At 39.2% G+C, this 12,408-nt stretch overlaps 1 protein-coding gene across 1 annotated transcript in view; it reads left to right on the top strand.

Annotated features, from left to right (window-relative positions):
- The window catches only part of tenm1 (teneurin transmembrane protein 1), a 464,310-nt gene that overhangs the window by 61,777 nt on the left and 390,125 nt on the right, over positions 1–12,408 (top strand). Inside the window, exon 3 of the mRNA XM_079556162.1 lies at positions 3,544–3,873. Coding sequence (XP_079412288.1) covers positions 3,544–3,873 — 330 coding nt within the window. The remainder of the gene's footprint in view (positions 1–3,543; positions 3,874–12,408) is intronic.

Raw genomic sequence — 12,408 nt, 5'->3', positions numbered from 1 at the left:
CTGGAACTCGCGGGCTGCATTCTAAAGTGTTACCAAAAAGGTTCTATATGTAAGTGTTAGATGCACTGAAAATGACTACTAATAAAATATATATAGGCCATTACTTAGATACTGTTGCTGAATGTAGCTGATGGTTAGAATTTAACGTCATTTAGATGTTTTTACTTATTTGATTCAATTAGCTGATTTTTAAATGTGAAAAGCAAACGACCTCAAAGGGTTGAATATGCGAAATGTACAAGGGTGTTCCATATACATGCCTCGAGCAGCTAATTCACTTAGCTTTTTAATCTAATGCCCTTCCTCCCACATTGCAAAGACTGTCTGTTATGATGGCTGGTTTTCATCCGCATATGCTTCTGTCTCATTCTGACGAATTTCTTTGGTATTTGACGAACGAATCTGACTCGCCGCTGACAAGCCAAGCATGAGAAATTGAGCTATTTTCTGTTTGGCCGGTCAATCAACTATCGACCAGTTTGATCAAGAGCTTTTGTTGTATGTTGTTCAGGCTTCAAGTTGTTTTTTTTGCCTCCTTTACAGAGACAAAAAATAAAAAAAATAAAATAGAGACCAACAACACTTTCGAGAGATGGAATGGAGATGGTGGAAGATGGATAACTTTTAAAATATTGTTTGGTTATAGTGCATGTTCACAGCTTAAGGGCTCATTTCCACCCGTTGCACCACACTTGCACTCACAGACACAGAATCAGAGTTATTGATCCCCAAGGGAAAATCATTTCTGTTACCGACAATGTCTCACCTGATAAGAGGATGCAATGAACACAATTATGTTGCAATTTTAAATGCATTATATGTAGGGTTGCACCAATCCGATACTGGAATAAGTACGATATTGGGTATCAGCCAAATATCTGATACTAAACCGATACCATTTTTGGTTCTCACCGCTTGAAAAACACAATTTTCACCAACTAAACCTCCCCTGGACATGTATGTATGTCATTTTGAAGCCCACAACCTGGAGAATTCAATCGCTGAGTTACTCTTCACCTACGCAAATGTATTTTTGATCACCGTGCTAAATCCCGCTGCTAGCAACAGCATGCTAAAACTTTTTATTTTATTTTTATTTAAGTGCAAAGTTATACAATTTACTACAATATGCTCATATTCAATCAAAATCCTCTTACACATAGATGCAACATGTTCATGTTCAAATAAACAATCTATAAGACAAAACAACAACAACAAAAACACAGGGGTCTGCTAATGTGTGTATTTATGTATTTATGTATTGCGAATGATGTATTTTTCAAGAAGAGTGATGGATTTAGTTAGATTCTTTAAAGTGGAATCATGAGGGTATTTTTTCACACCATTTCATTTTGTGGACATAATATTTTTCTAGTATGATGTATTAAATTTATTATAAATGTTTCATCTGAAGTGAAGGTGGTATTATCAAAGGTCAGTAAAATACAATTTTTTGTCAATGTAATACTTACCAAATATTCTTGTGACATTCCACAAATAAATGTTCAATACTTTCACCATCGCCTTGACAAAAGGAGCAATTGTTACTGACATCTTTTAAAAAACGACTAATATAATCTTTTGCAGACATAAGACATAGATCTAACCTTAAGCCCTAACCTTAAGTGTCCTATTACATTATGTACCTACAAAGTACTAATACAAGTTATTCCATTGTGTATCTAACCCATAGGTACAAGTTATTACAGATTGTTACAGAGCAGATTTCATTGTACTAAATTTAGTTCGGTACGATGTATCAAGGTAGTGTCACATAAAATGATACCAAGAAAGGCTTTTGGTATTGGTGAATCTTCGATATCGGCAGATACTCAAAGGCCCAGTGTCGGTATTCATTCAATCTTTATTAAGGACACAAGTGAGAACACATGATCCATATTTATGTTATGTTATGGTATTGATATTGGAAGCAAAAAAGCTGGATTGATACATCTCTAATAACAACTAGCACCAAGCCACATGAGATTTTATATTTTTTTCTTTCACCCTGGCTCTAAAGGAGGCCCAATTGTACATGTTTTTAATGGTAGCAAACATTGAGAACATTGCAAACTCCAAACAGAACAGCATGTACAGTACAGTGAAAACCTTTATAAATGAGGCCCTTTGACACGCTAACGTACGAAAGTAAAACCTGCTCGCTACTTCCCACCATCTCCAGGCTCTCAGACATGTCTATCGAACTGCACATGCATGAGTGGCTATTACGACCTGTGCACCCTTGATTCCTTTGACTGGTACGTCAAGTGTGCACCTCCATTATGGCGAAGATTTAAAATTAGCGCTTCAAATTCCGTGCACTTTTTCCTGCCCATACACTTCTGCCCTGTGACAGTATGTGCGAGAAAATTTACTCAGCCGTCTCTACAGGAGAAAGAAAAAAAAGAAAAAGTGCCAGGCCCAATTGAATAGAATTGAATTGAAGTGTAACCAGAAGACTAACACAGTATATCAGATGTACTCAGATAGCAGGATTGGAGGGCCCGCTAATACCTGAAAGCACAGCAGCCGCAATTTTTCCCTCAGCCTAAGTCAATATTAATAAGGTTTGATCTTTATCTGATCTCCTCACCCCACCAAGGAGAATATAGATGAGATCAGCGCACTGTTTGAGCAGCCGTTCAATACATCCCGGGCTCAATAACACGCGTCAGGCCCGTCGGAGGAAGGATATAGAGCCGTAGCAAATGGTTAAAGAAAAATCAAGCTTGGCATTTTGATTTTGGGGCGCTCCTCGCAGCAAAAACTTTTAATAAATGCTTGCTCAAATAGCCAGCCGTTTCCTGACATAATTCGAGAGTTGTGGAGTGTTTGGTTAGGCCTCGCAAACACCTGGTCAGCTTAAGCGGGGGAGCAAATAAAAACACAGATCGGTGTTAAGGGATTTCGGGAGCCGGATGCTTGCGTCATCTCAGTTACTTCTTTGCTTTCGTGCCATTTTGCTTTGTAATGGTTCACCGCGCATGCTTTTTCATAGCCTGGGATGCGCGTTCAGGATTCAGTCCAGGTTTATCCCTGGTTCAGTCCACGCAGTCACAGTTAATATACGAATTACAAATATCTATGTCTCGTTATGGATGTTAATTCAATATTTAGGTCAAAGTGGCAAACCTACGTCCAGGTTTGCCTGCCAGAGAAGCTTGTCCAAAAGCCATACTGTTTTTTTTTTTTGGTAAAACAGTTCTGCAAACCGCATTCACTTCTCACATGAATCAATAACACTGTCAAATTATGCTTGATCTCAGCCAATGCCGAACTTCTCTTGATTAGTTTTCACTGTCGAGTCTTTTATCATTCATGTAAAGTTTTTGTTCCTGTTAAAAGTTGGATTTATCTGATCTAGCACTACGCGTTCATTACCGTTTAGCCACATGTCTTTTTATGAAATCCTTGCAGAAAAGTAGTTCCAAGTCTTTTGCTTCTGCTCCAACAAACAGAAGTCGCAGCGAACCGCGGCGAACAAAGTCTTTCCAATCTTCCTCATTACTGATTAGCTTTTCTTCTGTTCCCTTCTGTGCTCAGACTTAGACTTCTGTAAGAGCGGCCCCATGCGGAGCCCTGATTTCCACCTGCACCAGCCCCAGTCTCAGCAGCAGCAGCAGCAGCAGCAAGAGGAGGAGGCCCTCTGCTCGGGACCGGGCGCTCACGTGGGGCGTCCCGGCGGCAGGAGCTACTCGCTGGGCGTGGGCTCGGACGGGGACACGGAGCCGGAGGTGGAGGCGTCCCCCGGCCTGCAGCACATGTGGATGAGAGGCATCAAGTCCGAACAGAGCTCCTGCCTCACCAGCCGCGCCAACTCCGCCCTCTCCCTCACTGACACCGAGCACGACCGGAAGAGCGAGCCCGACAACGGTGAGTGACTCAAGATTCGATGGCTATAGTTGAATCGTTCAGCATGTCCTTGAGCGGGGAATTACACTGTATTCTCTGGTTAAGCCTTGGGACGGGTGCTGTTTAACAATACCTCAGTTGTCTTCAAAATTCTAACCCCCGCCTTAACCGAGCACATTTTCTCCAGTTCGGCTTTACCCAAATCTAAAAGCTACTGGACTGCAGAGTAATGTGTAATGCCTCATTTGAAAGACAAGACCTACAAAACTGATTGTAGCATTTTTGTCTCATTGTCGGTGTGTTTTTCTCATGTTTTTTGTTGCTTTATTGTCAGGTTTCTGTTGCTTTTCCATTGCTTTATTTCATTGCTCGCTTTTCTTGTTTCTTGTTGTCTTCGCCACGTTTTTGTCTCTTTTTTGTCACGTTTTTGTTACTTTTCCATTGCTTTTTTGTTGCGTTTCCCATCCACGTTTTGGTTGTTGCTTTGATGCTTTTTTGAAGCTTTTAGATTTGGGTAAAGCCAAACTGGAGAAAATGTGCTCGGTTCAGGTGGAGGTTAAGAGGTTAATTACAATATCACTGTTATCTTTTCTTCTTCTTCTTCTTCTTCTTCTTCTTCTTCTTCTTCTTCTTCTTCTTCTTCTTCTTCTTCTTCTTCTTCTTCTTCTTCTTCTTCTTCTTCTTCTTCTTTTTTTATTTGATTCAACATGAGTTTTGCTAAAAAGTTACTTGGTACTCTTATAATAGTAGTATTTTAACCTCTTAACCCCAGCCTTAACCCAGCACATTTTCTCCAGTTCAGTTTTACCCAAATCACATTATTTTTTTGGTTGCTTTTCTGTCACTTTTTTTTGGGTCACATTTTAGTTGCTGTTTTTGACACCTTTTTCAAGAAGCTTTTAGATTTGAGTATTGCCAAACTGGAGAAAATGTGGTCAGTTCAGGTGGGGGTTAAGGTGTTAATCTTCTTTAAATGCATATCCTATTCATATCATATTGTTTGGGCCCTGGATTTTGAATATTCTACGGCACCCGGCCCTGAAGCTGCTTTGTCATTGTCGCCACAATGGTTTGCTTTACGTGTCTACACTGCCGACGTCTAAATATCTCCGCTTTGAAAGGCAAATAAATGCGTTTGCATATGAGCGAGAAACCCGAACCCACAGTCGCTTAAAAAGTACCAGAGCAACGAAAACAAATCTGAAAGCATATACAAAAAAATTCAAATAACTATAATTATAATCTGTCGCAATTCAGTAATCACACAGGCTTTGTTTCATTTCTGGCCTTTCCATTATCGACTGGTTTTGCCTTACTTACAGACAACAAGCCTTCGCAAAACCATAAGTCACTGTATATGTTTGTTTTATTATTTCCCGTTTCCTGTGTTTTAATACATTCTCAGCATATTGTATTTAAGAGAAGAAATCCAAACCAATAAATACCAAGAAAAACAACATGACATTCAAGCTCGGTGAGGCTTAAGTTACAGCCAGAGGCAATTTATGCACTTTTTGTATTATGTTGTTTTTGCCCAAGTCCGTCTCTTTGAAGGATCTTTGAAGAACAAGTAAAGACAGACGTCGTTGTCTAAGTTTGAGGAATATGCTTGAACTGGGGCTACAGAGAGAAGATGGCAATTATCATGTGGATGAATGCTGTAATAGGATAAAAGGGATTAACATTGGCCACCAACTATACATAAAATAACTTCAGACAAATTAGTTTTGTAAATGTGACATGGTAAAATACTAATAAATTCGAACTTGGTCAGAATTAGACACATCTCAAAGAATGCTGTTGTTTTTCGGGAATATAATGTCTTGTGCAGACAATGAAATACACGTCTTCAGTGGGTCTTACTATGTTTAAGGGAAGACACTATCAAAAACTTAACTTTTTCAATTTTCAGGTTTGCGGCCAAATTGGTCTCTTAACATATAAACTTTCAACTGGAAAGGAAAAAAAAAACCTAATCTTCACAATGACATGTTTAGTCATTGCACTGATTCAATGTTTCTCCATAGACTTATATAGGAAATTGTAATTTCAAGGGCCATTCTCTCAAAATGCATTTTTCTCACATTTTGCGACGATATCTCCCTGTAAGTGGCACCAACAGACTTAAACTTTCCAGCCTTTATTGAGTTTTGAATTTCTAAAAACAAGGCACTTCTTTTTTTTTTCACTGATTATTCCACTAACTAAACAGCTTACTTTAAAACTAAACAATATATCCAAAATCCCTTCTGATACAGTCTTTGTAACTAATATATCAACAAAATAAAACCATACATTTAAACCTGGCTCGATCAATTATTCAGATTTCGTCTCAGAAAATATAGGAAATCTGGGTCATTTTTTGGCATAAAACACCTTATTATCTTATTTTCATATGAAAACATAAAATGACATAAAACTTGCAATTAATTTTTTCCTCATACTTATGCCAGATATCTACAGCATATGTTTATATCTCTATATTTAAAAAGTTTCTCTATTATTATTATCCCTAGATATGATGCCCATCTCAAGAGGGATTGGGGAAAAGAAATGGGGGGGAAAGAAAAAAGTGCTATGCCTGTATACTATACTGGGAAAATTGTAAATTGCAATAATGGCATCGCACCAATAAAAAATTTATCAAAAAACCTCTTATATAAACCTCTACAAACATGATCTCAAATGCATAGAATTTGTGTACTAGACTGTCAAATTTTAAATTGCAATACTTATCTGAAACAATACTTCTTTTTATGTCAGACTTTTTTTTTTTTCTTCATGGAAGCTCCACTGTACATCTGTAATATTTTTTGTTTCGGGACTCCGAGGAATAGTAGAGGTCGGAATCTGCTTACTGTAGTTGTAGTAGTAGTCAACAAGCTCCTTTGTGGGTAGACTGAAGCCTGGAAGAAACACAAAGTTTGCCAGGCGGGGGTGCAGATAGCGGGGCCGGGCGCGCAGAGAGCGAGCTTGGGATGGTGCCAGCTTTCTGTCTCACACCGCTGGGCTCGGCTCGGCTCCCCGCAGATGGAGAGTTAGTTAGAGGTGCATGAAAAACAAAGGCACTGCTCTCCAGCCCATCCCCAAGGGCACTGTCTGTTTGTGCGGCAGAAAGACTAAATAAATAAATATAGTGGAAAGAAGGCAGAGCATATTCAGCCGCGAAGACAAAGTGGCCGAGAGGCAAGAAGAAGAAGGAGAAGAAGAGCGGCGAGCGGAGATTTAGGCGGCGGGGAAAAAAAGCGACGCAAATGAGAGTAGGGATGATAATGTAATGGCGTAATTAGAGTGAAATGAAAGGGAAAGTGCAACAGAGAGGAAACTGTGATACAGGTTTGCACGGAGACCAAAATGGAGGACGGGAGAGACGAGAACAGTGCAGTAGCTTGAGATGTGGCTGTGAATCCCCATAGGTGACACGAGAACTTTCGCAGCAAAATAAGAAACAGGACACGGGAGTTGGTAGAAAATGAGGAGAGGAGAGTCTGTGTTTTCTTTGTCATATATTTTTCCTCTTTAGCTTAATTTACTGCAACATTAGGTTGGTTTATGCTGGATTATACGGAGTTTAAAAATGTTCAAATTAAATATTTTCCTCCCCCTACATGTTCCAGCAATGTCCTAATGTGTAGAAGCGCCGTCATGCATGAGCTTAATATAGAACCTGCAGTAACGCGTAAGACCTGAGGTGGCAGTAGTGAGTATAAAAACTTGCATCTAGTCCCTTTAAATGATTGGAAATTGTCTCAGTTATGTAACATTTTTGCAATAGAAACTGGAATAGATTTGAAAATGTGAAAATACCAGGGTAGATATATCGGTTGGGTATTTTCAATATCCTATCCTGTATTTTTTGCACTGGAAAGAGCTCAGTCAGAATCCTCCCACAACGTCCTAGGCCGAAGGGGAGCAGAGAAACACTGCAGTGAAAATACATTTTATATATTTCACGTTGTGGAGTTTTGTGTGTAATTTCTAAACCATAAAAGATCAAGACTTACCTGTTTTTGTTTTGAAATCTACTGATTTTTGCGTGTCAAACGAGTTCCCTCTGAAGTACCTAACATGAATTTCCAGAATAAATCAGCCCTATGCCCCTTACACAGTGCCCCCTGCTGTCACAGTTCAACACTGACACGTTTGGAAGCATCATACATTATAGACGAGACTTTTTTACAAATTTAGCCAAAAATATCGGTGCATTTCAAAGATTTCTATATATTGTATATTACATTATATATTTGTAACCTGTACTGTAATAATATATGTTTAACTACAAGCTATTTGAGAGATTTGAAAATAAATACATACAATTAAATGACTTAAAATAGCGGCCATGCAAACACCCTTCATATTTTTTATTTTATTTGACCGTTATTTAACCAGGAAAGTGCCACTGAGATTAAGAATGTGTTTTAAGGGGGGTCCTGGCCACAGAGGGGAACCTATTGTACATGTTTTAGTGGTAGGGGAAACCGGAGTACCCAGAGGAAACATACACAGACACAGGGAGAACATGCAAACTCCACACAGAAAGGCCTCGTCGGAATCGAACCTGGGACCTTGTAGCTGTGCCGCCCATATCGGTATCTGATCCGAAAAATCCATATAGGTTGGACCCTAGAAAACTCACACGTTCCGTAGTTCTCAACTTCCTTTTTCACCTAAAATACCCTAAAAAAACAATGTTTCAAAGTACCATCTCTAAACAGGACTAAACCCTTCTATATCCCTTCTATAAAGATCTTGCTTGTTATTGTCAGCCCTACACCACCATTTTAGATAAAAGATATTTGTTATGTAGTTCGAGATGTTTTGTCAACCCTAAAGTTTTAACTTGATCCAGACAAATGTCCAATAATGTTCTTTTCCAGCGCCATCTTTGACAGCTTTTTACTGGAAAATTGTAGCTACAGAACATTTCAAGAATCACTGGTCATTTTTTATTTATTCTTTTTTTTTTTTTTTCTTGGATTGATTCGGGAAAGTCCTAACCGTAAAATTGTTTAGATGTCTCGGATGGGTGGAAACGTGCCAGGGGTGCGCTTTTATGGACATAAGGGATTGGACATGGATTCAGCCTGTGTTTCTGAGCGAGGAACAGAGAGAGTGAGAGCACATTCCCGGCTTCACAAACTAATCAATTTGTGATGGCTGCGTGCATATGGACTCAAGTTATTACCATTGGAGATGAGGGCTTCCGTCTCTATCCAGGGTCAAAATAAAGCAGTGTTAAAACGACAGCGGGGGGAAAGAGCAACTTAGGAAAATAAGGACGGATAGAGTGAGTGAAGAGAGAGGAGCGGATTTAAATGTTCAAAGAAGCATTTGGCTTTACTGCTACAATGCACTTGGGAATCTGGTTTATATAAGGATTTCATACTGTACGTCACATGCCCTCTTCCACTTCCAGCTTTACTCATTTCGAAAGCATTAATAGCCTTTTTTCAGTTCATATTCTTGCCTTTATTCTGTGTCATTGTATGAAACAGCAAAAGATACTAAGAGATCAGTGAAGCAGCCCGAAGCAGAACATCCTGGACCCATTTTGTTTGCTAAGAAGTAATCATACTTATATATTGTCTGACTAAAGTAACAGTTCATGAAGATAGAAGATGTAATGAACATCTCTGATAGTCACTATGTTTAGATTTCCACCTCCTGTTGTGGGATTTTCGTGGAGAGTATGAAAACGATATAGTTTTGGAAACCTTTTTGTATTCACCTTATTCCGCCCCGCCCACTTTTGCCACTTTTTGCTTTGTCTCGGCACTTCTGTTGTACAGATGCTTCTGGTCGAGCGCAAAGCCTGTTCATTTAAACGGAGAACGAGGGAAAATATTCTCCGCTCAAATCTGATGTTTAGTCGATTGATTTGTGTAAAATGGCCAATGTTCATTTGCACCAACATGTCAACGCTGCACCGTTTCTCAGCACGGCCGAAAAACGGCTTTGTTAGTAACTCATTTATGTGCACTTCTCCAGTCCCATGTTAGCTCATAGGAGAAAATGGGCGGGCACAATTCATGGCGGCGCTCACGCAAACTTCTGGAATAAGGTGAATCCACAATGACAAAAACAATGTTTCCATTTGCCCTTGTCATCTGGTAAAATCGTGCAATTATACCGTTTTTCCATTAGAGTAAATGGGGAGTTCCGGTCATCGCTATGGCAACTCCATGAAACATATGACAAGGGTTTCCTTGACTTTTTTGATTGGAATTATTATCGCACCATTTATTTACATATCAGAGCAAATGGAGCATTGTTTTTCTGATTTCTTATTTAATAAAGCTTTCAAAAAATGTATAGTTTTGTTACTCTCCACAAAAATCCGGCGAAATGACATAGTGAACCGGACGATAAGACAATAAGACACGTTTCCTGTGTGTTTATATTTTGCCATTGCAGAATAAGTGAAGACAGTAGAAAGTCAAAAGGATCAGGAAAGGAGCCATCTGTTATTCATCACAATAAAAGTGCCTGAATGAGTATAGCATTTACCCCTGAACTACATGATCCAAGCTTAGAAAATGACCTGTAAATCCTTGTCGCGTTTTCTCCCAAATTAACCTTCTTTTATTGAATTCCCCCACCTTTTGTTGCACCATAGGATCACAAAACCACCATAAGGACTGTACAATTATGGGAAAAAAGAAGCAAAACCCCAAAACAAATTGTGCTTTTCGTCTCATAATATAAGGATTAAAATTACTAGTACACGTTTTGAATGACTTTGGAAGTACGAACATTTGATCAGACACTGAAATAAGAAACACTAAACTAATACAAGAGCCACATGCTTTTCCGAGCACGCTTGTAGAGGTGTAAATGACAAGTTGGAGTCAGATTAAGTAACTATATTGCTATCATTGTAATCTGTTCATTACTGTTCATTGTGCAGCGCACGTTCTGAATTTTATTATTTTTTAAATCTTGGGCATTGCATCGATCTTTGAACTGCTGCACATTTCCTGCGTAGAACATCTTTTTTACATTGGCTTTGTCGTAATGCATTAGTTTGGCTTTACCGCCGCAGTGCACTTAAGAAGCTGGTTTATGCGTGGATTTCATATCGTGCGTCACATGTCCTCGGCCACTTCAAACCCTCCTCATTCCAGGAGAATATGGCCCGTCTTTGTCGATTTATTCTGCCGTCTTTTACTTAGTCCTTTCTTTTGCTTCCCCGCTGCCAGCACTCCATTTATTTCCATCCTCTTCCTGTCCATCTCCCCCTGACACGTGGCCAGGTGTGTCCAAGCGTGGCATCCTCTAATAGCAAATGCATTATGGATGTCACATTTCTCTCCATCAGCACAACAAAGTCCCTCGCACCCTTCTGTTCCCGGCGATAATGAAAGTTAGAGCAACTCACAAGAAGAAAAAAGAAAAAAAAGAAAAGAATGTGGAGAAAAAAAAAAAAAAATTGGGAGTGGAATCAAAAAAGCGACCGTCCCTGCCAAAAATGAAAGCGCATTTTAAGTCATTCCGACCTTGCTCTCGCTTTGTCTTCAGAGCCGCACCCCCCATCCCGAACCCATTAATGATGTCAGCTTCAAACTGGCAGGAATCCTTTTGTTCCTGGGCCCATTGAAGTTGACAAGTCAATTTAGTCGGCGCTTGTATATATGTGGAGATTGTGAGAAACATCCACTCGAGAGGGAAATAGATTAGGAGAGAAGACGTTTAGTTTGTTCGTGGCGCCACTTTCGAGCAGACGGCTGTCTCTTTTTCCTCTTTCATGTCAGATGTATTGACATCGGCCACGAGGGGTCAGTAAAGGAGCCAATTATGTCGACATTTTATGTTTTACCCCTGGACCATAACATCTGCGAGTGGGTTTTTTGGGTGTTTGTCCAAGAGTTTGAGGGGAAAAAAAAGAAATTGCAGCCGGTAGAAAATCAGATCAGAAAACGCCAAAACGAGTCAGCAAAGTAATGGAGCAGCTTTATATAGAGAAGAGTGGAGCAAGTTGATACCACCATCCAGTCTAAATCCGGCTACTGCTTTGGTTCTCAAACTGTGGTACACTCAGGGACTTTATTTATTTCTTTAGATTTTATACATGCATCCAGTGCATTTACACTATTGTTTTTGTTTTTTCCCCTTCTGGTTTGAACAGTTTAGGCAGAATTTAGTTTTGTCTTGGTTTGATCTTGGTCTAGGCCTGATGGCACTTGGAAGGTAGTAGTAGTAGTAGTTTATTTGGCCATTTCATTCTTTTAAACAACAAGCACGGCCGGAAGGGTTTAGGCAGAAGTTAATACTTATTATGCTTAAATCCTGTTTACAGATTTCCAAGAGACAAAAACACAAAGATTTATAAACGATCCAAGTATCCAACAGAAGAGAAATGCTTATGTATTTAGAATCATTATTGTATCATCATTTTCAATATTCCAATATGTGCTTTTTGTTTTATGTTATTGTATGTAAACTAAATAATGTAGTCATTTAATCTGTTATGGATTTATTAAAGCAGTACTAAGTAACTTGTTTACCTTAATAAATCCTTTTGGTAGTCCCTCTGGGGGTAATACAAGTGCTAATGGG

This window comes from Gobius niger (assembly GCF_951799975.1).
Source record: "Gobius niger genome assembly, chromosome: 5".
Lineage (NCBI taxonomy): Eukaryota > Metazoa > Chordata > Actinopteri > Gobiiformes > Gobiidae > Gobius > Gobius niger.
The sequence above is the reverse complement of the archived record's forward strand: the minus strand, read 5'-3'. Positions and strand labels throughout refer to the sequence as shown.